The 26,521-nt window shown below is 34.6% G+C and overlaps 1 protein-coding gene and 1 pseudogene across 2 annotated transcripts; both read right to left on the reverse strand.

The window, feature by feature from the left end:
• Positions 1-1,488: 1,488 nt before the first annotated feature.
• Positions 1,489-9,343, reverse strand: LOC127904013 (uncharacterized; annotated as a pseudogene).
• Positions 9,344-17,014: 7,671 nt separating this feature from the next.
• LOC7497052 (transcription factor TCP2) lies at positions 17,015-24,093 on the reverse strand. Of its 2 annotated transcripts, none has more exons than XM_024581392.2 (3): positions 23,795-24,093; positions 20,789-22,846; positions 17,015-17,244 (listed from the first exon to the last, which is right to left on the reverse strand). In XM_024581392.2, the coding sequence occupies exon 2, from the start codon at positions 22,268-22,270 to the stop codon at positions 20,834-20,836; it is 1,437 nt and encodes a 478-aa protein (XP_024437160.2). In that variant the 5' UTR covers positions 22,271-22,846; positions 23,795-24,093; the 3' UTR covers positions 17,015-17,244; positions 20,789-20,833. The 2 variants fall into 2 exon arrangements, with proteins under 2 accessions (XP_024437160.2, XP_024437159.2); XM_024581391.2 differs by having other exon boundaries at positions 17,015-17,286.
• Positions 24,094-26,521: the final 2,428 nt, after the last annotated feature.

Consider the following 26,521-nt stretch of genomic DNA (forward strand, 5'->3'; position numbering starts at 1 on the left):
AGAAGATGAAGAGATGATGAGAGGCATAAAAGAGAAACAATGAGAAATGGTTGTTATTGGCTACAAAGGGGAGGGGAAATCGTTGGTGGCTCAGAGAAAGTGAGAGTATTTTGTAGAAGAGACGAAAGAGAAAAAATGTAAAAAAATATACATGGTTTTTATTGTTTTGGGTTGCACAATTCTGAATAGCACAACCCAATTTGATTGTTTTATTAGGAACAATGCAACACATTAAGTGTTTATTTTTCAAAAAAAAAAAAAAACATTACAGCATGTGTTACTTTTTCAAAACCTTTTTCTTTAGAAAGAGTTATTTTGAAAGAAAAGTCTTCAAAAGAGGTGCTTGTATTTTTTTTATCAGTTTATGTAAGAACGGTGGCCCATGTGTTTTTTTAAAACTATTTCTATAATAACAGTGGCCTAAGTGTATACACATATTGATGCGAACCCTAGTGGAATTTAATGGTATTCACGACCCCAAGATCAATCTAACCCAAGTTTGTTGAGATTTGAATGAGCTTATCACAATGGAAAACTTGCTCCAAGGCAACAAGACTATAAACCAACTCGATCACAACGCCTACACCTGGAGACGAGTAAAAGAAGTATAAATTCACAACAAGGAATGGTCAATTCTTTGAAGAGTTGAAAGTTCAATCAAGAACCAAGATTGAGCAACCAAAAGTCGGCTACAATGCTGAAAATATTATCAAAAGTCTGCCCTAAAATTATTTCTAAAGAGTATTTATACTCCAAGCCAAAACCCTACTTTCCCTAATGGATCTCACATAAACCCAATTTAAATAATAATCAACCCAAGCTAAAACTAGCCCAAACTAATTAAAAATAAACAAAATAAACAAGTCTAAAACCCAAACAAATTGTCTCCTCTCAAAATAATTAAAGTTTGATAGCCGAACTAATTAAATAAGACAAGTTCGTTGTTTCCGCATTCTGTCTGGCAGTAGCAAGGCCCAACTTAAAACAGATGGTTCTCTCTCGTCTTAATGAATTAGAAGGCGTGCCATATACCGTTGGAAAGGTATGGAAGTCTAGTTTCCAGCCCAGCAAGAATCACATCAAAATTGAATCTGTAACTTCAGTTATGACTAAAAGAGTAACAAAAAGTCAAACTGTTCGAATTTAGTCTTCTTCTCCCAATCCTTGTGTAATGGTCTTGGTTCCACCAACAAGCCCCTCTTGAACATGAATCAGATTAATCAAGGCTTGCTCTTTATTATTACAAATCCTCTTGAAGTCCACCTTAGCCTATGTATCTTGAAGAAGTCCATTGAAAGCTTCTTTGAACTTCTTAGCCCTAAGCCTAGTAACTGGACCAACTGGAACCTCCAATAGATCCTTTGATGGTTGGATCGCATCATCCCCTCGCTCCTCAAAAGGATTCGAACTCGAATCATCACCTATATCAAACGAAGAAAGATCAGAAACATTGAATGTAGCATTTACACCATACTCACCTGGTAGATCCACTTTGTAGGCATTATCATTAATCCTTTCTATGATCTGATAAGGACCATCTCCTCGAGGCATCAACTTTGATCTTTTTTGTTCAGGAAACCTTTCCTTCCTCATATGCACCCAAACCCAATCACCTGGTTCAAATCTCACTAATTTTTGTCCTCTATTGGCTTTGTTTGCATATTGTTCATTCTTCTTTTCTATTTGTTGCTGAATTTTTGCATGTAGATCTTTCACCACCTGTGTTTTTTGATTACCATCAAGACTAACCCTTTCATCAACAGGCAAAGGAATCAAATCTAATGGTGTCAAAGGGTTAAAACCATAAACAATCTTAAATGGGGAATAATCAGTAGTAGAATGCACACTACGATTATATGCAAATTCAATGAATGGCAAACAATCTTCCTAATTTTTAAGATTCTTTTGAATGATAGCCCTTAACAATTGAATCAAAGTTCGGTTAAAAACTTCAGTTTGGCCATCTGTTTGTGGATGACAAGTAATAGAATATAAAAGTTTAGTTCCTAACTTACCCCATAAAACCTTCCAAAAGTAACTAAAAAACTTAACGTCTCGATCGGATACAATGCTCCTAGGAAGACCATGTAGCCGAATGACCTCTCTAAAGAATAGGTCAGCTATATTTATTGCATCATCAGTTTTATGGCAAGCAATGAAATGTGCCATCTTAGAAAATCTATCCACAACAACAAATATAGAATCTCTCCCTTTCCTAGACCTAGGTAGACCCAAAATAAAATCCATAGAAATATCAACCCAAGGTTTCTTAGGAACAGGCAAAGCTGTGTATAGTCCATGAGGCATTACCCTAGACTTAGCTTGTCTACATGTTATGCACCTATCACACATTCTTTACATATCTCTTTTCATATTAGGCCAATAAAAGTGCTCATGCAGAACCTCTAAAGTTTTAGTAATTCCAAAATGCCCCATTAAACCTCTCCCATGTGCTTCCATCACAAGTAATTCACGTAAAGAACAATTAGGCACACATAACTTATTTTCCTTAAACAAAAATCCATCATGTCTAAAATATTTATCCATGGCCAAATCCTTGCATGTGTCATATATAACACCGAAATCATGATCATCAAGATACAATTCCTTAATATACTCAAATCCTAGCAATTTAGTATTAAGAGTATTAAGAAGAACATACCTTTGCGAGAAGGCATCGGCGACCACATTTTCCTGACCTTGCTTGTATTTAATCACATATGGAAAAGTTTCAATAAATTCAACCCACTTAGCATGTCTTATACTTAACTTACCTTGACCCTTCAAATGTTTCAACGATTGGTGATCAGTATGTATGACAAACTCTCGGGGCCACAGATAATGTTGCCAAGTCTCCAAAGCCCGCACGACTGCATACAACTCTTTATCATAAGTGGGATAGTTAAGAGTTGCACCATTGAGTTTCTCACTAAAATAAGCGATGGGCCGTTTTTCTTGCATTAAAACGGCTCCAATACCTATTCCTGAAACATCACATTCAATCTCAAAAGCTTTATTAAAATCAGGTAAAGATAGTAAAGGTGCCGAAATGAACTTTGATTTTAACAAGCTAAAAGCATTTTCTTGTTCTTCTCCCCACTTGAAACCCACGGCTTTCTTAGCAATTTCAGTCAATGGAGAGGCTATCGTATTGAAGTCTTTAACAAATCTCCTATAAAAACTAGCCAAACCATGAAAACTCCTAACGTCTGTTATGGATTTTGGTGTAGGCCATTCTTGAATAGCCTTAACCTTAGCCTCATCCATTTCTATACCTTTTGCACTAACCACATATCCAAGAAAAACAATCCTATCCATGTAAAAGTCACACTTTTTCAAATTAGCATATAAGGACTCTTTTCTAAGCACATCAAGAACTTGTCTCAAATGACTTATATGCTCATCAATCTCCTTACTATAAATCAAGATATCATCAAAGTAAACGACTACAAACTTACCAATAAAAGCACGTAACACATGATTCATCAATCTCATAAAAGTACTAGGTGCATTAGTAAGTCCAAAAGACATAACCATCCACTCATACAAACCATATTTAGTTTTAAAAGCAGTTTTCCATTCATCCCCTTCTTTCATCCTAATTTGATGATAACCACTTTTCAAATCAATTTTTGAAAACAATTTAGAACCATGTAATTCATCCAACATATCATCTAATCTAGGAATGGGATGTCGATACTTTATAGTGATGTTATTGATAGCTCGACAATCCACATACATTCGCTAAGTTTTGTCCTTTTTTGGAATAAGAAGCACGAGAACTACACAAGGACTCATGCTCTCTTGAATGTATCCTTTCGACATCAACTCCCCCACTTGCCTTTGAAGCTCCTTAGTCTCTTCAGGATTGCTCCTATAAGCCGACCTATTTGGTATAGATGCTCCTAGAACAAAGTCAATTTGATGCTCAATACCTCTAATTGGCGACAAACCACTAGGAATGTCATCCAGAAAGACATCCTCAAATTCCTGCAAAAGAACTTTAACAACACTAGGAACACAAGAATCTAAATCATCTGAGTTAAAGAATGCCTCCTTATACACAAGTAAAATCATAGGCAAGTCAGAAAGATAGGCATGTTTAAGATCATTAGATTTTGCAAACAAATTAAGGTGTTTCCCCACCTTTTCTACACACTTTTCTTTTCTCACCCTTTCTTTCTTCTCTCCACTCATTTTCTCTTCACTCTCGGCCTTCTTTTCATCTTTTTATTTTTGGCCACGACCCTCCCCTAATGTCCTAAGGGTCGAAACTTTGTTCCCTTTTGTTTTTAACTCATGGCTCACTTTCTTTTCTCTCTTCCTCATATCCTCACTATGTTGTTCAGCTTGTTTTTCCATTTTAGCCAAATCTTTTTGTTCCTCCACTTTGGCCGAAACATGTTGCTCTTCCTCATAACCCTTCTTCAATTGAATTTGATCTTCATACACTTGCTTTGGTGAGAGTGGGGCAAGTGTATAAATCCTTCCATCCTTTTCTAATGAATACCTGTTCTTAAACCCAACATGCTTGGCTTTTCTATCAAATTGCCAAGGCCTCCCTAGTAACAGATGTAACATCCCCCATTTCTGGGATAAAACCACAATCTCATGTCAATAGAAAAACAGAGTAGTTAATTTTTTTTTTATATATACATATTCATGGTCTTCGTATTAACATCTACCAGAATTTCGACAGAGTCTCCCCTATACCGGAAGGTCCCAAGTTACCGACATGTAACCTGTTTACACTTCTAACAGTTCTCATCTCATAACTTAATTCCCGACCCAATCATCATGGGTTTCAATTCCACAATTATACTCACACCTATCAACCATAATATTTATGATATGCATTATATAACAAAAATATCATTATGGATGGATAATTTAAATAAATATAAATACATAGACATGAAATATGGTTATATAAACTACAACGTTAAATTCATCCAATCAAGTTTAAACATTTATTATACAAATTAAGTTATACAACCATTTTCATGTTTACAAAATACAAGGGTATACTCCCTAGGACCTAGACTTCAAAAAAGAAATATAAGCTAGGATTCTACTCCTATCGTGCACGCGATGATCCTGAAACAAAACACATATTATTGCAAGGTGAAATATTTCCATAAATATAACAATATGAATATCTAATAATTTCAACAGGGTAACATGCATTCATATTTCATTTGCTTCTCCCTTCTAGTTTTTTTTTATTTAAAAATCTCTTCCTTATTCAAACTATTAATAACCGTTCCCTCTGCCACTATCAACCTTTATTCCAGACTTTATAAGATCAACGTGATTACTTTTGCTTATCACATTACCGATACCAATTTCACTGGTATTGTCATCACCACCCCATAGGAGTCGATATAAGGCGATCCCTTTACCTGGAATCCTAACATACACTAAATGTATGCTGGCCATTCCATGGTGATCCCCTTACCCAGGATCCTAACATACACTGAATGTATGTTAGCCAATACGTGGAGATCCCCTTACCCGGGATCCTAACATACACTAAATGTATGTTAGTCCATTCGTGACGATCCCATTACCCGGGATCCTAACATACACTAAATGTATGCTAGACAATACATGGTGATCCCCTTACCCGGGATCCTAACATACACTCAATGTATGCTAGTTTATGTCTCAAATCACACTTCTAATATTTTCCTTTTTCAGTGATAATTTCATCACTTGGCAATTCACATAACAACTTTTCACCTTGAATACACATACATTCAGTAATTTCACATTTCACATCAAAATATATTAAATCATGGAATTTAACTAGGAAGCATAGGTGTGAAACACCTACCTGCAATAGAAGCTCTACTCGTGCTCCCCTGCTGCTGCTGTTGCACCACGTCTGTGGTCCCTCCTGCAAATCACAGGTTTATCTCATAAATTTTCTTACTCAAGGATATGTTTTATAATAACCATATCAACAACCAATAAGTCTTTCTTTCAGTCATTTCTTAGTACTTTATGTTTTTCTCATCTCACTCATGATTACTGTCGTTCTTTGTCCAATCCTAGTTATCATTCCTTTCTTTATATTTGGACTTTCACTGTCCAACTGTTACTGCCTCGTTTTTGAACTGTTACTGTCTGACCTCTCCTCATATTTTTAACTATATCTGGAGTTATAGAACTCCGATTCAAGTGAAATTTGTGGCGTTGGAAAGGTAAGACATGAGGCTACAAGTTCTATGTTTTGGGAAGAACCCAGTTCTGCCTCTAAGGTAGTCAAAATCGCTCATTAACAAACGCTTGGACTGTGCTGTCCAACTGTTACTGTCCATTTTCGAACTGTTACTGTCTGACCTCTCCTCAGATTTTTAACTATATCTGGAGTTATAGAACTCCGATTCAAGCGAAATTTATGGTGTTGGAAAGGTAAGACATGAGGCTACAAGTTCTATGTTTTGGGAAGAACCCAGTTCGGCCTCTAAGGTAGTCAAAATCGCTTATCAACAAACGCTTGGACTGTTACTGTCCAACTGTTACTGTCCATTTTTGAACTGTTACTGTCTGACCTCTCCTCAGAGTTTTAACTATATCTCGAGTTATAGAACTCCGATTTAAGCAAAATTTATGGCGTTGGAAAGGTAAGACATGAGGCTACAAGTTCTATGTTTTGGGAAGAACCTAGTTCTGCCTCTAAGGTAGTCAAAATTGCTCATTAACAAACACTTGGACTGTTACTGTCCAACTGTTACTGTCCATTTTTGAACTGTTACTGTCTGACCGCTCCTCATATTTTTAACTATATCTGGAGTTATAGAACTCCGATTCAAGCGAAATTTATGGCGTTGGAAAGGTAAGACATGAGGCTACAAGTTCTATGTTTCGGGAAGAACCTAGTTCTGCCTCTAAGGTAGTCAAAATTGCTCATTAACAAACACTTGGACTGTTACTGTCCAACTGTTACTGTCCATTTTTGAACTGTTACTGTCTGACCTCTCCTCATATTTTTAACTATATCTGGAGTTATAGAACTCCGATTCAAGCGAAATTTATGGCGTTGGAAAGGTAAGACATGAGGCTACAAGTTCTATGTTTTGGGAAGAACCCAGTTCTTCCTCTAAGGTAGTCAAAATCACTCATTAATAAACATCCAAAACTACAATTTCTATGAAGAAACTTGATCCTAATTCCTTCATTCTCCTACCCAAAATCTCTTTGAAGGTCAAGAGATGAAACTGTCCAGATTCATCAACCTTTCCATTTACACACAACACATGAAGTTCTTTACTTTAACAACTCTTACTTTTTCCTCAATTCAAGTCTAAGAACTCTATATATAAATTAACATCCAAGTATCAATTCATAATCGACTTGAAATGACTCATAAGACCAGGTTTAGAATATCTTACCTGATGTGAATCAAGGCTTCGAACCCTTCTTTTCTTTCTAATGACAGCCGGCCCTCCCCTCTTCTCTTCTTATTCAATTTTTTCTTGTTAATCCCTTTCCCACCAGGGTTTATTTTACCTATAACCCTCAATCTTGGATGGGTTCTTGAAATTTTGGTGTTTCTCTCTTAATTTCTAAAAATAGATATAAAAACTCCCTCTTTTCTTTCTTTACGTAGTTGCAGATCTATTTTTGGTGAGAATAGGAGTATTTATGCTCTATAATTATTCTTATTTGCATTTAGCCCCCATTTTCTTTAAGTGTATTGGTTTTTACCCCCACTTCTTTTTAGTTTAGTTTAGTTTATTTAATTTAATCCAGCCTTGGTTTTTCTCGGGATTTACAACAGATGAGTAGCATGCATAGGCACAACATCACATAACACTTTATCCTTATATTTGCCTACTGAAAAAGAAATCATCACCTGTCTATTCACCCTAACAACACTGCATTCATTCAACCATTGAAGTTGATAAGGCCTCTCATGCTTTATGGTATTCAATCCCAACATTCTAACCAAAGTAACACTAGCAACATTAGTACAACTACCACTATCAATGATCATACTACATACCTTATCGTTGATTAGGCATCTAGTATGGAAGATGTTCTCCCTTTGTTGATCCACATCATCCTTCTTAGTCTAAACACTAAGTGACCTTCTAATCACCCAAACTTTATCACCAAAAGCAAACTCTAAATCACTAGCATCCTCATGTGGGGGCATGTCATCACCATCAGACTCCTCACTAGTGGACACAATCTCTCCATCATCCTTTAGAATCATAACTCGACGATTTGCACATTCTGATGCATAGTGTCCCCATCCTTGACACTTGAAACACTTTATATCACGATTACGCTTCGGTTGAACTTCTCCCTTAAGTTTTTGATCATTAGTCGAAACCTGCTTCTTCATGGAGTTAGGTTCGGCAACTTTAGAAGTCACCAAAGGCTTCGATGACGCACTACCCGCTCTCCTATAATTCATCTTCCAACCCGAAGAAGACCCCGTATAAGCTCCAGATCGTGTATTACCCTTCCTTTTTAACTGTCCTTCAACCTTAATGGCTAAGTGTACTAACTCCTCCAAATCAACATATGATTGCAACTCCACAACATTAGCTATGTCTCTATTCAAGCCATTCAAAAACCTAGACATCGTAACTTCCTCATCTTCATTAACATTAGCTCTAATCATAGCCACCTTTAATTCTTTCTGATACTTTTCCACACTCTTATTACCCTGTGTAATCATTTGTAAACGATTAAACAACTCCCGATAATAATGTTTAGGAACATACCTCTTCTTCATTATTGTCTTCAAGTCCTCCCATGTGCTAACTGGTGTTTCTCTATTCCTTCTTCTTTCTACCACCAATCTCTCCCACTAAACCATGGCATAGTCAGTAAACTCCACTACATCTAACTTAACTTTCTTTTCTTCAGAGTACCTATGGATGTCAAAAATCACCTCCACCTTTTTTTCCCAATCTAAATAAGCTTCCGGATCAGTTTTTCCCTTAAAGGCTGGGATTTTTAACTTAATACTACCCAAATTTCGGTCTATATCTCTTAAATCATCAAAATCCCCTATATGCTCAAAATCCCTATGTGGTCGAATATGTCCCCTCCTTGACCGATTCTCATACCTCTCTCCCCTATGTGTACGGAACCCACCACCACGATTAAGATCATCCTCGACTTCATTTGCAGAGTTTCCAACAACACTCTCCTCCTTCCTAGCTTCTCTACCCCTTTTACTACGCTCTCCATCAGACCTAGTCTCTAATTTTTCAATCCTAGTCATCAGCTCAACAAACATAAATTCCATCTGTTGTTGTATTCTCGAAAGTCCATCTTCTCGGATTTCACCGTTCTTCTGTAGCACACTATTAGAAGACATTATTTTTTTTAAACCTGCACGAAAATCGTTAGCAATAAAAATAACACCTCACACACTCGTGTTTCACACAAATTTATAGGTTTTTCACTCGAATATGCTCCCTATGCCCTTTTCCACTCAAATTGCCTTTCTTTAGTTCTTGAAATCACTTAGCAACAATTCAGAAAAAAAAAACCAACTATGTAGTGAATTTATAAATTTGATATAGACTCTAGAAGCAAGAAATTACGAAACTAACAAAACGAAACTCGATGACAAATTCACGAATAGCAATGCAAATTTTTATGAATAATATGACAATTTTAAGACACGAAAAAAAAAAATCAGAAAAGAGCTAAACAATTACGAATTATCAAGAACTAAGGATTTAATTCAAAAAAATTCCAGAAACTCAAGAAAATCAACTAAACTACCCAAAGTTTCAAGAAACACAAACAAGACTACTAAAAGATTCGGCGAAAACAAAAAAAGTGATTTTTTTTTGTGCGGCAACAATCAAGATTTCAAGATCAAGCCTCCTTTTATATATATATATATATATATATTGGCAAGAACAAAACAAAATCAAGAACTTAGGTGTGTATGCCGATTTTGATTAAGGAAGCATAAAAAAAAAGAACACTAACTTATGATTAAGTGTTCAACAAAGCAATAAAAAGTAAGATCCCTATTTTTTTATTTTTTTTTATATATAGGTGGCCAAATCTATCAAGAATCAAACAAGAAACAATAAAGACTCAAATTGAAGGATATAACCTGTGATTAGATCAGCTCTGATACCAACTGATGCAAACCCTAGTGGAATTTAATGGTATTCGCGACCCCAAGATCAATCTAACCCAAGTTTGTTGAGATTTTAATGAGCTTATCACAATGGAAGACTTGCTCCAAGGCAACAAGACTATAAACCAACTCGATCATAACGCCTACACCTGGAGACGAGCAAAAAAAGTATAAATTCACAACAAGGAATAGTCAATTCTTTGAAGAGTTGAAAGTTCAATCAAGAACCAAGATTGAGCAACCAAAATTCGGCTACAATGCTGAAAATATTATCAAAAGTCTGCCCTAAAATTATTTCTAAAGAGTATTTATATTCCAAGCCAAAACCCTAGTTTCCCTAATGGGTCTCACATAAACCCAATTTAAATAATAATCAACCCAAGCTAAAACTAGCCCAAACTAATTAAAATAAACAAAATAAACAAGTCTAAAACCCAAACAAATTGTCTCATCTCAAAATAATTAAATTTTGATAGCCGAACTAATTAAATAAGACAAGTTCGTTGTTTCCGCATTCTGTCTGGCAGCAGCAAGGCCCAACTTAAAACGGATGGTTCTCTCTCGTCTTAATGAATTAGAAGGCGTGCAATATACCGTTGGAAAGGTATGGAAGTCTAGTTTCCATCCCAGCTAGAATCACATCAAAATTAGATCTATAACTCTAGTTATGACTAAAAGAGTAACAAAAGGTCAAACTGTCCGAATCTAGTCTTCTTCTCCCAATCCTTGTGTAATGGTCTTGGTTCCACCAACAAGCCCCTCTTGAACATGAATCAGATTAATCAAGTCCACCTTAGCCCATGTATCTTAAAGAAGTCAATTGAAAGCTTCTTTGAACTTCTTAGCCCTAAGCCTAGTAACTGGACCAACTAGACCAACTGGAACCTCCAATGGATCCTTTGATGGTTGGATCGCATCAGATATGGAAACTTTAACAATTTATACGCAGGTTGTAGTATTAACACTTTTATTTGCAAATTCTTTTGTTTAATCTAATCTTCTAAAAATTACATATTTTTTAGTCTTGTGCTTGCTGCTTGCTTTTTTGAATTCTATCAAGATTTTACTCCTACAAACTAATCTTCTTTTGTTTAATCTAATCTTCTAAAAATTACATATTTTTTATTGTCTTGTGCTTGCTGCTTGCTTTTTTGAATTCTATCAAGATTTTACTTCTACAAACTTCTCCTCGGGATAATAGATGAGGAGATTCAGGTGAGATCCAATGAATATTCAATGCTTTATTCACTCATGAGATTCAGACAGCCAGGAGGGGCACCATGGCTCCTCTCTTCTCGAGAATCCATACATCCCTTATCAATGTATAGATAACTATCTCTCGAGCACATGTTTAGGTTCAATCTCAATGAGAAAATGAAACAGAACACCTAACTACGTAACTTTAAAAACCAAGAACTAAAAGATCGCCCTTTTCATTCTAGGGTGATGGAGAGATTGTACTATTTAAGCCTTTTTTCATGCTTTTCCTGGATGTCTAGAGAAAGCTACAATCAATAGGATTTTCCTAACCCTTTTTTTTTTAAAAGAAGAAGAAATTATTTTTCATTTCTAAAAGGACTAGGAGATTGGATCTAGTTGGAAATTAATTGAATGAACAATTTAAAAAAACAATTTTTTTTTGTAGTATTCTATTTTTTAGTTTCTTACCATGTCAGTTTTCAACTCTTGATTATTGAGATTTATAGGCAATATGAATTAATATATAAGGATATATATTCCTATTATCTATTTAATTTATTCCTATTATATTTAATTAAAATATTACATTTAATAAATTTATATTTTTAGAATACATTTAATTTATATAATATATTTATATATTTAAGTTTTTATTCCATTTTTATTTGAATAGAATTCAAATTTATTTTCATTTAAAATTTATTTAAAAATGAAACTTATAATTTCTTAGAACTTATTATTCTAAATTTACTTCATTTTCAATTAGGCCTTGCTCTAACTTCTTTAGGGATTATTACTTCTTTAGTAGCTCAACACATGAATTCGTTACCTCATTATGCATTCATTGTATAAGACTTTACTACTCAAGCTGCAATATATACTCATCACTGTAATATATAAGGATTCAATATTATAGAAGCTTTTGCTTGTGGAGTTATATTTTTTTTATTAGAGATTACATTCCATAACAAATGAGGATATTATATTGGCATGAATGCTAGATGATAAAGATGATATCGTATTGGGAAAGCCTCTTTTTGGGATTTCATAATATGGAACTTTATATTCATAATGATGAACAAAAGCTAAATGGTATGAGGAAATCACTATAGATCAAGAGACTTTTTACTGTGAATTGTAATAGTAGTTTCACTTTCAATTTATAATGTTTTTGTGAAATCCTTGGCTTTCTTTTTCTTCCCCATCGAAAGGGTTGTGCTCGCGCCATTAAGGAGGCGTTGTGACGTTTCCCAATGGCCAAATCGGTCATCCCTCATTTCACTAGATGCACAATCATGCCCTCTTCCACATGTTGTGACGTGTGTAGACAAATAATAGTTGTTAGACCCATGCACATTGGGTCTCACATTGTTTGTCTGACCCAAGCACCTGGGCCTGGCAATCATGTTAGATCCGCGCGCCTGGGTCTGCCAACCATACCAGACCAAGTGTCACACTAATTTTTTTTAAATTTTTTTCAAAAGCATGATTGGACTGCAAGAACAAACACTACCTTATTCAAGCAGGATTTTTCATTTATATTCTAAGAGGAAAGAATGGAAAAAAATATTGAATTCTAAGTGATTTATTTCAAGTCTTCAAAAATAAACTTTTTTTTTTGTATGCAGTGTGGATGAAAGTATTAATTTTATGTTTCCATCCAAATGTTGAGCAGTTTTTTAAAGGGTTCAAGCTTTTTTAAATTTGAGATGTTGTTGCATAATCTAATTGTCAAAGTTTGTTACGAGGAGAGTTTATTCTACATTATAACTATTAGTATATATGGAAATTTTTGAACTTTTGAATTGATACATTATGTTGTAGGAAAAGAAAATATTGTATATGTAAAAGATTTATTGTCCTTTTGACTTCGTAATTTGTGCAAGTTTGTAGATGATTTCTTCACTAAAATTAGAGATTAATAAAAAAACAATTGACTGAATTTTAGGGATGCATGTGACAACAATGTCAGACCCAATGTACATGAGTTTGGAAACCATGCCAGGCCAAAGCGCCTTGAGTCTGACAACCATGCCACCAAAAACGCCCTGAGTTTAGCAACCATGTCAAGCCCACACTACTTGGATCTGACAACCATGTTTGGGTCTGACATTCATAAAAAAGCGCATGGATCTGACATAGTTGTCGGGCCTAGACGTTTGGCTCAAAAATAAAATTAAAAAATAACAGTGTAAAAACAAACATAAATCTATATTTTGAAATTTTAAGGATCAATTAACTGGTTTTATGGAACTAGAGAAGAATGAAATAAGTTATAATTAACGCTCTCATGCTCACTTTTTAATGTTTAATCATAATTATCAGACCTGGCCCTGCATGACGGGTCAACCCGTGACTCGGGTGACCCAGCAGAACCCGGTAGAGACTTTTTTTTTTCAAATATGTTTTTTCCCCTAGCCAAAGACCCATCTTTTTTCATCTTTTTCAGTTGATTACTAACTCATATCAAAGTTCACTATATAAACACTAAAAGAATGTTTTATTTTTTCAATATGAGATTTGAAACTTATTAATATATATATATATATATATATATATATATATATATATATATATATACTCTATGTTCATAAGAAAAAAAATATTTTTTTTTCAATGTAGAATAAAAAACCTTTTTGGTTTAAATATTTCAATTTAATAGGATAAGATAATATCTTTTTAATGTGGGATAGAAAACCTTTTGAAATAGTGTTTTAGCTTATAACCACATGAATTGTTTCTTAATTTTTTCATATGGAATATTAAAACCTCAATTTTTTTTAAAATTTTCCTGAGTTGACCCACGCCAGGCCAGGACCAAAAAAATGTCAGGCCCGTGCTTGGGCACTGAAACCATGCCAGGCCCAAGCGCCTAAGGTTTGGTAATCATGCCAGGCCCAAACGTCTAGGGTTTGATAACCATGTTCGATCCATGCTATTTAGGTCTGACAACCATTCTAGACCCAAGAGCCTTTAGTCTGGCAACCATGTTTGGTGCCAGACCTAAGCGCGAGCTGGTATGGTTGCAGACCCAGGCGCTTGGGTCTTGTATGGTTGCCAGACCCAAGTTGTATGGGTCTGGCAACCCTGTGCAAGTGGACTTTGGACCAAGACACAATCCACTATAGACTTGTATAGTGGATTTTCCAAGTTCTTAAGGCTTGGGATGAGGCTAATATTATCTTTTCACAAAAAAAGTTAAATTATCATTTTGCCCATTGGTTGAAAAAATTGAAGAGTTGCAGGAGTATTTCATTATTTTTCATAGTCTCATTGGTCATTAAACGTTTCAACGGGGGTATAGTAGTCTTTTCACGATTATTTGCGTAGTTATACTACTATTCTAACCCTAAAGTTAATAAAATTAAGACATGTTGCCTAGGGTTTTTTTGATCTTTCACAAACTATTAAATAGTTAAAATATATCTTTAGCCTTAGAAAAAAAAAAAAAGAAGCTTTGCATGTAGGGGTATTTTTGTTCTTTCACACTGTTTTTAGTGTAATTTTCTATAATCATGGGAGATATTTTGGTATTTTAATATTGTTTTATTATTTTTAAATTCCAAAAGTTGTGCTAATGATATCCTTTATCTTATCATCAGGGATCATTCATGAAAAATAATCATATCTATCCTAAGTAATTTGATGTGCTTGATGATGTTGCTGTCCTTTTGCTTTACCTATTCCTTTATAGTTCTTTTTCATCGAGTCCTAAATATCTTTGAAGGTTTTCTTACAAAAAATGATTTTCAAGATTGGACAATCAATTGATTGGAACAAATAATTTTTTAACAAATAATTTTTTGCCTTGAAATCTTTTAATCGTTGCCTTTTTATTTTTATTTTTTTGTACATTTGTTATTATTGTTGTAAATGGTGGTTCAATTATTTATTAAAAAATAATGTACTAGTACTTCTTAGACCTTAGGAAATTCTCCATTAACATGCATAATTACAATCGAAGCATGGAATGACCGGTAGAACAAAGTTATCGAAAGCCAAGTTTTAATTTATTGTGTTGACATTGCTGCTGTCGTTGTAAAGACTTTTTGTGATTTTAAAGTTGCTACCATAACAATTTGAGGCTCTTTTCTACCATGAAATAATGCTAATGCTAATGCTAATGCTACTGCGTTATTTTTGCTTTTATTTCTTAGGTGCTGTGACTGTTGGTACGTTTGCTAATCTACCAGTTGTTACGTAGAAACTACTGTTTTTGGAATTTTATTGTTTTGAAGCTTGTTTTAGTGCTTGTATGTTGTGCTGCCATGTCTACTTTTTGTTGCTCTTGGATTAAGCTAGAGAAAATGTAGTTTATTATTGCTATTGTGTTTGCTTATATTCGTTTGTTGTTTCTCTTCATTTAGAGGTTGGTCTGCTGTTCTTCATGATGCTGTGTTTGATAACTGATGCAAAGGGTCCCGCTACGGCGGCTGCGAAGTGGTGTTGTTCATCAAGCTGCTGCTGGAAAGTGTTTGCTAGTTCGTCTGTTACAAATTGTTGCTGCCGGAGAAACACATGACTATTGCTTGTTGCTACCGCATGTGGTGGTTGTTCTGTTGTTGTCTGTATAAAAGGGATTAATTGTTGTTGTCGTCGTCATTGATGTTATGTGATAGTTGTTGTCAATAAAGCTACCACTGCTCTTCTTGTTGCTGCTAGAAAGATCTAATCTCTGTTGGATCATTTGCTACAAGCTACGACTGCTATTGAAGAAACATGGATGTTGCTGCTATCGATGTTTAATCTTTGCATGGGGGAGACCTAAACAAAGAGTTTCTTTTCTTGCTTCCTTGACCAACTCTTCAATCAACCAAGATATCAATTATTGAAAACACTAAACACATAATTAAATACTTAATCTTCCAAGCTTTTTATTGATTGATATTTAGAGTTTACAACCTTAAACTATTATATTATAATCCAATAAAAATTCTAATTAACTAGTTATAAAAAATTATAAAAAACAAATAATTTTTTTTTATCAAAGATCAAACATTTTTTTATTAAGAGTAACCTATCAAGGATCGAAAACCCTTATGTTAGACTCAAAAGATACTATTTTTACTATTTTAGGCTATATTTGTTTTCCGGAATTTATTTTCCGAAAAATCACTTTCCAAACTTTCCTGTTTTCCGATCAAAGAAAAATTTAACTTAGTTTCTAGAAAAGTGTTTTCCTGAAAAATTTGGGTGGAAAACACTTTTCCAGAAATTGCAAAATATTTAGAAATACCATATTATTTACTAATTAATTTCCCTACTTAAATTTGAATCTCTTTTAATTGGGTCAGTTTTAACATATATATATATATATATAAACCATTGATGTGTTATTTTTATCATCTCATTATTGAATTACAAACTTTACTCCTAACTTTTATTATGACTGTACGCGGAGTCACCAACAAGCAGTATAATCAGCAACAACTCGACGAGCAGAACGGATACTTAAAGGGTGTGACCATAATGAGATGGACCAGAAATGTGCCTGTGTTGAGCAGATCCCCAAACTACAATTTCACATCCAAAAGAAAAGCAAGATCTTTGTTTCAGAGAAGAGTATGGTGGTAGAAGCTTGAAGAGTGAATCAGCTTGGAGAGGCAGATTCTAATTAAGACAAGGCTCATTCGCTCAACTGATGGTATTGACTATTTCAGACAAAAAAAACTTAAAGACACTGACAAGTAAAAAAGAAAAACATCAATTTCAATCGTTTGTTATATTTCTTCAAAACACACAAAGCTTTGCACGCATAGATTCGCGCATACATATATATATGGATGCAATCTGAACGACTTAAAAATGGGTAAAGCGGAAATACCAAAAATTTCAGAAGCATGATAATAAGGTATCATCCAATGCAAGGAAGGAACGTATTTGTTCATGGTTTGCTGCCATTTCCCATCTTCATTCTCCTGTACCAAATTAACCTCTGATATCAACGTGCATGCCATTCACTAAAAATTGGAAAAACGGAAAACAATTGCAAAAGCCATCAGTGAAGGTTAATCTCTTCATAAACACAAAATAATCTGCATTTTGAATTCTGACAGATAGTGTGTTGGATATAATTAAGATTATACTTTCACACACCATTCTTAAGGGGAAAATTCAAGCAAAGTCTTGACGCCAATCAATAAATCATTCATACTTAAGCAGATGGTCACAACAATAATACAAGCTACATGGATGTCATTTAAAGCTGGAAATAATACAATGCAAACCAAATATCACTAAATCAAAACCTTGCAGGATGATATCATTTGAGAGATGCAGTCCACATTAAATTTAATTTTTTTTGCAAGTTTTCTTCTACCATTCAGATTCTAACAGGAGCTCATTTTTAAAGCAACCAGACAACAAAATTATGAGAGAAACTAACTTAAAATTGCTTGATGCTTGCTAAAACACCTAAGACCTTGAAACGTAAGCCCCTAAACTCTTTATTTCACCGAGAACATATTTAGCTTGTTCATCGAATGTGGGACAAGAGATATCGATGCTAGTTGCAGAAAGCTACGTCCAGGTCTTTTTGAATTATTGATTCAAAACTCAGCAGAAAGAATCTCACCCTTACTGCCCATGTTCTTGTCCAATGAGGGTAGAATTGCAATAAGCAGCTTCTACATACCTCAAGTATGAACAAAACATCTTCCCGATGGTCTTTTGTTATAGTTTTGACAAAACCTTAAGCTATTTGACAATGTCTTTGGCACATAATTGATGATAAGTGATTCAAGAACTTCTTAAACTGCCCTAAGTTAGCTCTTTAGAGATGACAAATTTACAGTTTCAACTAGAAAATTTGTTTGGACAAAACCGTTTAGCAGATCATCATCAATAGCTTTTAACAACGATTTGGAGTACATTCTTCTAATTAAAAGCAGTCGGCAGTGAATAAAACCTAATAAAAACCAAAGGTAAACTCAAGAGATACATCGGAGGAATCAGACAAGAAAAAAAAACGGTAGCATGTATGAAAGAGAACACCAGTTCACCATGATCATATCTTTTAAGCCTTAAAACCTCCAAACGATACTCATTCAGGGTAAAAGAGACAACAAAATGCACCTACACGACAAAAAAGTTAGGGAGGAGAATGAACTCTAACCCACTTCAACACCCTCCCATCTCTCTGAAACAAACCATATTTTGGCAAACCGAGTACCCTCATCATGCTTAACTACCATTTCAACATCGGTTCAGTCTCAGTTTGCACTCAAATAGAATCATTTATTCCTAAACTTCATGAATATGTTTGAGATTCTTTCCTTTTGAAATCTCTTTTTCTCGCTCTCAACTTCTGTAACTTTTTTACATGCCTATTTCTGACTAATTGTCTACGTGTCTCCAAGATATGAAAATTGCTTGATGCACATGCGTGTTAGTATGATTGTGACTCCATGACCTCTCGCACCTATTTGAAGTCTTGCTCCCTGTGATGTTTATCGCACTAATGCTATTAATATCACTCTATTCTGTAAATTTTGTTTATGTGGTTGCCTTGTTTTCAAAGTGATCGTGAAACTTTCAAATCTGTGCCGGAAGGTACATCAGTTATTACACACAATTTAAAAGTAAGAGACCAGTGACAAAGTATAACAACAAAAGCATACCGGAAGGCTATGTTTAACTATTAAAACCATTTCTAAAAGTTCAAAGAAAGGTTGATTGTGGGAGATTATATTTGTAATGTTCCTTAAATGTCTAATTTTTTAGAGGCCTTCTGCCATGACATTAAGATTTGAGAACAAATTAAAGAAATGCCGCCATTGGAGTGTAGTTCTTACTAGAAGCACATGTGAGATCCCTTTATTTGGGTTATGAGTTAGTAATATTGTGTCCTCTTGTTTATATTTCTCCTCCTAATAACTTGAAGAAAAAGAAGAAAAAGGGTCAGAGCTAACCAATGAAACTCTTTTTTGTTTTTATTCTGAGAAGAGCTTATTACATAAACATGATTTTGCTTACTTAGTTAAATTATGTTCCAATCACACTATCGATTTGTATTTTCAGTTTCATCCCTCTCTTCTATTGTTAGTGGACATGAGAGAATCATTGCGGTAAAGATGTTTCGTGCAATGAAAAACACTACAATATGAAAGCCAATAGCCGCCAACAATTTTTTGTTCTACGAGAGTGCACATTCCAACATTAATATTTTCATTACGTGTAAGAAGGCGATGGAAAACTACAAGATTTTTCATGGACAATTGAGACAAATAGGTAATCCAAAGTACACTGAAGTTTGAATTAAGTGAATGGAAAGCATGAACTTGTAAATTTAAAACGTGAAATCGAAATGGATTTTGCGAAATAAGATCAATACACACACACACACACAATGCAATATTTCAAGATTCAGAATCACCAACAGTATCTTACTAAGCCAATACTAATAATGCAGTTTACATACAAACAATCTCTTGCTCTTAGAAAGAAATCTCGAGTTAAAACCATGTAAATAGATTCAGATTTCAATCACAATAACATTTTGCTGATCTATTATCTTTTTGTGGCTCTCGGTTTTGAATATCTATTAATCAGAGATTCCAAATTTTAACTAAAGTACTATAAAGAAAGTAGGTTTATTCTTTTTTTATTTTTTTATGAATAGGCTCAGATCTTATAAATTAATATTAAAATAAAGTTTACTAGCCAATAAGCGAGTGGCTTGGATTAGATAAAAAAAGAAGTTCAAAATTGGAACAAAAAAGGGACTGTGTATGCATGTTTATATCCAAAAGCTACAGTGAATAGTCAAAAGAAAACCCTTCCCGCTTTTATATTTCTTTTCCCGCAATTTTTGTGGTGATTGAAAGGAGGTTGTGCCAGGCTACGTGCATGGTTTTTACCAGCTTGTCAGGCTTGCTCTGAACTAGCAACAACTGAAACCCTAAGTAAAATTGTCAGAGCCCCACATTGCGCCGATCCATTGCGATGTGGTGAGGATTTGAATTAGGCAAAGGGAAGATTGGGATTTTAAAGCTGTCGAGGTTTCACCCTCTAACCTAAAGAGAGAAATGAACTCTTGTTCCATTAGCTGCCCTTGCATAATGTTAGGGAGAAGGGAACCAGAAAGAGAACAAACAAGGAGACAACCACCCTATGACCTATGCACAATGGTCCATGCAGGAAGCAAATGAAAAAAAATAAAATATAAAGACATGAAAAGAACACCCATAAAAATTCAACCAAAGGTTAACTTAATTTATGGTTACCAAGAAAGAAACTCATATATATTATAGCTTTTCTATCTTTAATGGAGTAAAAATATGCAGTCCGCATGTATCCAAGAACCAACAAGAGAGGGGGGGAAGACGATTACGAAGAAAGAGGCAAATTAAGAGTCACAGAACCACTAGAATGGGGAGCAAATGTAACATAGATCTAACTTATGAAAGGAAAAGTAAAATGACCGTAAGAGTATTAAGAAAGATTGGAGTGCTCTTATGTTACCTGAAAGAAGATGCCACAAGAAAAACAGACGCCCACAGGCATTAATCAGTTCTTCCCTTTGCCTTTCTGGTCAGAATGCCTGGTTCCATCGCCATAGCAGAGCTGCAACCCAGGTGGGAACTGGTGGTGGTTCTCCATAGCTTGCGGTGCTGCAGCACCGATAAAGAAAGGTACATTTGTGGTAGATCCGTCTATGGTAGAAGACGTAGAAAACCTCTGGAGGTGAGGCAAAAGAGACGGTGATGATGAATTGGACTGAAGGGTCCCCCTATGGTAACCTGCGGCAAGGCCTGAAGATATTGTGAAATTTAGGTTATAATCCCCGCTGGATGCCGGCGGTTGTGTTGTGGCGGCCACTGGGATCAAATGATCTGAAACGAAAGGAAAATGTTGCAAATGCTCCTGGTGATTCTCCCCCGATACACAAAATGGTGGGATCGACATTGTCATTGCTTGTGGGATTGAGTTCCCTAACTGGATTTGCCCTGGAAACCCCGATGAATGATGAGTTGACCGCGACGAGGATGGCCCTAAAAGTCCTGAGCCGAAGCAGTCCATTGGGGACGAAGGCCACTGCCTTGCCGCGGCTGCTTTTTGGAACAAATTATTTGCATCAGAACCAGTAGGACTAGCAGTACTGTTATTGTTGTTGTTGCTGCTGCTGTTATTTCTAACACTACCAATCCCACCAGTTAAAAGCTCAGTAAATGTGGAGTTTTGAGAAATGGGGTTTATGTTGTGGTGATGCGCAATGCGTGAATCATTCTCTTTCTCCTTCTCCTTGGCTGTTCTCTCCCTGGCTCTCTCACGAGCCTTATCACGACTAACAGAACGCGAAAGTGATAGCCCTGAACCTTTGCTTGTCTCTGAAGTGCTACTGCAAGCAGATTTAGATAGCGAGAGATTCTGGTTCTGCCTAAAATTTGGGTCTTCAAGCTCAACATCAGCTGAATCAAATCCTTGTTCAGTGCTATCACTCGTTTTTTTCTCATCGCTTAATTGCTTTGGCGTGTCAGGAAAAGAATGATTGAGCGAAGGGAGCTCGTTAATTGCATCTTGAGCTGCTTTGATCAGCCATTCTACAGCTTTACTTGGCTGATCATAACCCAACCGATCTTGGAGGTCGTAGAATTGAATGGCAGTGCTCACTGATAAACGGACTCTCCGGTCTCTTAACCCTTTTGAAGTCCATACCTTGCTGTGCCGATCTTTTCCACCAGATGCTCTTGAAACCCTAATTATGCGCGACGAATGGTGCCACGCACGAAGACCATTGAAGGTCCCACCAGCAGCATCAATACCGCCACCACCACAACCAGCACCGTTGTTAGAATTAGTCCTCTTGAGCTCACCATCTTCTTCATCGTCAGGATATTGGTGGTCAGTACCATTGCCTTTTTGAGCTATTCTGCTGGCGTCATTTATGCCATTACCAACTCTAGAGAACTTACAAGGCTGTCTCCGAATCTCTTCCGCCTCCATAGCGCTACTTTCATGCCTTAACAAACACAAATTATTCAAAAAGAAAAAAGAAGAGAAAAAAAAGAAGGAACCCTCCTCTTTTATTTCCTAATTGCCTTTGTTATTTATTATTTTCTTTCTTCTATCCCACCCCTCTTTCTTCCTTATCTTTTGTGTTCTTATGGCGGCTAGCTAGAAAGAAAGAGAGAAACTTGAAAGTGGTTGGTTTATTAGAGAGCTAATTGAAGAGAGGAGCGCAGGTGGGGTTGGGTGTCCTATGCATTGATGAGGATAACACTGAGAGCTGGGGGGGAAGAGAGAGAGAGAGAGAGAGAGAGAGAGAAAAGCACTTTTGCTGCGTGTGAGTGTGTGTGTTATGAAAAGGGTTCCTTTTTTTGTAATTTTATTTATTTCTCAACAGTTCGATATATCACAGTCCAAGTCAGAGGAGACCCTCCCCTAGCCCTTCTCCTGTACGTTTAAAGCTTTCTTCTTCTTTCTTTTTTTCTTTCTTTTTTGCAGTGCTGCTTCTGCACACAGAGTGCTCTTTCTCTCTAAAAAGCAAAGCCTGAAATGGCAGCTACCCTCTCATCAGCCCTGCAACCCAAAACCCACAAATCACTATCATAATAATCAAAACAGCATGAGCTATATATATATATATCTGACTTATTAACTATATCACTACCACTAGGAAGTAGCTAGGTTTAACTTATTAAACACAAACAGCTTATAGAGAAAAAATAATAATTTAAAACTAGCAATTAGCTAGCTAAACATGATTAAAGGGTTGGTGGGTTTGCTTGGAAATTAAGCTAAGAAGAAGCAGTAATCGCGTGCAGGTAGCCCATCTCAGCAATGGTTTGTATTTAAAGCTTTCGCTGACCCTAAAAATGGCAGACACCACTGCTCACCACCTGATTAATAACATTAAATGACAAAGACAAAAAACAAAACATACATGAAACCAGTGTTTCAAAATTACCAACAAGGACTTGCACTGATGCTAGTTGTGTCTACAGGTGTCAACCTCTTAAAACTCAATAAACATGGAAACAACCATCTGGTTAAAGTTAAGAACCCTTTTTTTCACCATTTGTATTTACTACTTCGTAGCTCACACAGATCTTTACTTCCTAACAGCCAAAACTCACAGATCTACTCTCTTCTTTGCCGCAAAACAACATTCTTGTCAAAGACATTAAGCTCGTTCGTTTTGCTAATTTAAACCGATAAAATGTTAACCTGCAACCTCTCCCAGATCAGCCTCTCTCTTTGTTGATAGAAAGAGATGAGAACAACATCAAAATACTTTAAGCTAGCTTGCTTTATTATTAAGAACAAACATAATAAAAGATTCTTGTAAAACAAAACAGAAACTCAGTGGTATCGAAGAATTGTTTTATTTGTTTTAAAAAAAAACTTGTTGGAGCTTCAGTTTGAAAGAAATTGTAGCTTTCTTTCCTAGTTATGCAGTTTTCAACAAGCTCTGTTATTAAGTATAGCTCTAAAATACGTAAATATAATGCATAGCATAAGACTCACCATTTCTCATCAAAACCTATAAAGTAGAGCAACTCATAAGAACTTGAATTCAGACAATAAATAATAACCATGAAATTTCTCCTTTTGAGTGTGCTTAGGGTTGAGAAAAGAATACAAGAGGGAATTTAGCAAGAGAGTGAAGAGTAAATTAAAAAGGTGGGGGGTTTTGAAGGCACGAGGAGGAGGAGGAGGAGGAGTTTATTGAGTGTTTCTTCATACCCATGACGAGCAAATCACCGGGCTTATCGGCAAAGGACAGACACTGCGCCGTTCCTTCACCCCTTTATTATTTTTATTGTCGTTGTTATTATACTAATAAATATCTCTCCTTTCTCTTCTTCTTCTACCCTCCTTTCACATCTTTTTTACTCTACTTTGCCATTCTCTCTTTATATTATCTAAGGATCTACAAAAAAAAAAGAAAAGAAAAAAAAAGGAAGATCAACCTTTATTTAGTTTTTCCACCGCCTCTTTCTCAAATAAGTATATAAAACTATAATTAGCTAGCTATAAGCTTCATTCCCACGATGAAAAGTGATTTTTAGAGAAATTATTTTTTAATATTTTTTAATATTTATTTATTATTAGAAAAGTTAATCCATGAAAAGTATTTTTTTCATTAAAACAAATTAACTTGATTTCTAGAAAAATATTTTCCTTCTATTTTGGGTAGAAAATACTTTTAAAAATTTATGAAAAATTTAAAAATATCTTATTATTTGCTAATTATATCAAATTTCATTCTCAATATTTTGATTGTTTTATATATATTTTATTTTGATTTGTTTCTCAATTCTATCCCTTATAATTTAATTTAATTTGATTTTTATACCAACTTTGATTCTTATTTTTTTTATTTGTTTTTTATCTTCTTTCTTTTTAATTGAAATTTTTATGCATTATATTTGGATTGATTTTTTTTATTGCTATTTATTTATTTATAATGATTTATAAAATTAATTTTTGTTCATTTTCATCATTTTCCTATTCATTTGATTGTTATTTATTTTATTTAAAATAATTTATGAAATTTATTTTTTATTTTATTTCCATCATCATTCAACATTTTTATTTGTTAGATTTGATCTCCATTCTTTTAATAAACTTGGAGAAAAATTAAAATATTAATAAGTTATTTTACAGCTCATTTTTTATGACATGAACAAATACTAGAAAGTGTTTTCCAACTCATTTCTCATGACACTACCATACATTGAAAAATAATTCATTTTTCACGGAAAACCACTTAAAAAACATTACTTTCTAGTAAATAAAAAATATTTATTTTTTTGTGAAGTAAGTTATTTTTATGCTATGCATTATAGTAGTGCTACGTTGTGAAGCAAGTTATTTTTTTCCAATATAAAAAAAAATGTTCAAGCTAGCATCTACGAAAAAAAGAAAATTCAAGACTCGGATCATTAACTCAACTGGATTTAATAAACTCAATTAATTTAATAATATTATCGCATGTGGGCATGCGATGTAGCGAGACCTCGGGATTGAGGAGTTACCACCTAGTTGTTTGGTTCAAGGTCATTAGGAGACCCGGGTGTACTGGTCTTATCATAAATTTTAAGGGTAAGAGACTGGTTGTGGCTAGAGAAGGTATTAACATCCCTAACGCACCTTAGCTGATGTAAGTTGCATTGTGTGGTTTAGATATGATTTAAAGGTTTTGATGGGCTCCTAACCGATGGTCTATCTATAGCTCGGACTAAAGATTTATTTCCATGAATAAATATGACATTTCAAATTTATTATGAGCTTGTATACCCAGATAAATTCCTATGGGAACGATCCATGTCTCGTATAGCAAATTTCCAGATTTGAATCTTCCTATGGGAGCCCTGACAAGATTCAAATTTCCTGGATAGCAAAAAGGTTCTCCATAACTCGTATATTGTGGTAAAAAAATATTTCCAATTAAAATTGATGAATATCTAAAATAATCCTAAAAAATTTATAGTCAACTGCTGATATTTAAATATCAGTCTAGTTATAGGTCTATCATTTATACTAGGAAGTTGACTATTAATTGATGAATTAAAATTTTATAATTATTGAAATATTGGTAAAATCCATAAGAAATTTTACAAACTTAATGTAAATTCTAAAAGATACAAAGAAAAATCAACACAAGTATTTTTTTAAAAACAATGCTATTTTTTCCTTTTTTATAAATAAAAATGCAACAAGCAAAAATTAATTTTTTATTTTTTATTTTTTAGGGCCATATTTGGAAAAACTATATTTTGTTCAAAACAAAATTGTCAAAATAGGCATAAGGACGTGTTTAACAAACATGCCCTTTAAGTCCAAAAACAATTATCAAAACAATGGCAAACCAAACAAAGCCTTAAGTATTTGACCCAATTTTGTCCCGACAAGGCAACCCGGGAACACTGGTTCAACCATGAACCAAACCAAAAAACAAGGTTTAACCCAAAAATAAACCAGAATAGAAATTTAAACCGAAACAAAATCAAAACTAGAAAAAAAAACATGAAATTTTTTAACTAAAATAGATCAAACACCAAGGAAAACAAAGAACAATAAAAAAACATTCAAACTCAAACCTAGCAACGTAAACATTAAACTAGACCAGATTTCAAGCAATAAAAGGCATGATTTTGTTCGTAATCAAGTATAAATAAAAAATCATGTATCCATTTGCTTCAATTATTACTCAAACATCATAATTTTTGTCAAAATAAATTTTGATTT

Source organism: Populus trichocarpa, chromosome 11, assembly GCF_000002775.5.
Source record: "Populus trichocarpa isolate Nisqually-1 chromosome 11, P.trichocarpa_v4.1, whole genome shotgun sequence".
NCBI classification, from domain to species: Eukaryota; Viridiplantae; Streptophyta; class Magnoliopsida; order Malpighiales; family Salicaceae; genus Populus; species Populus trichocarpa.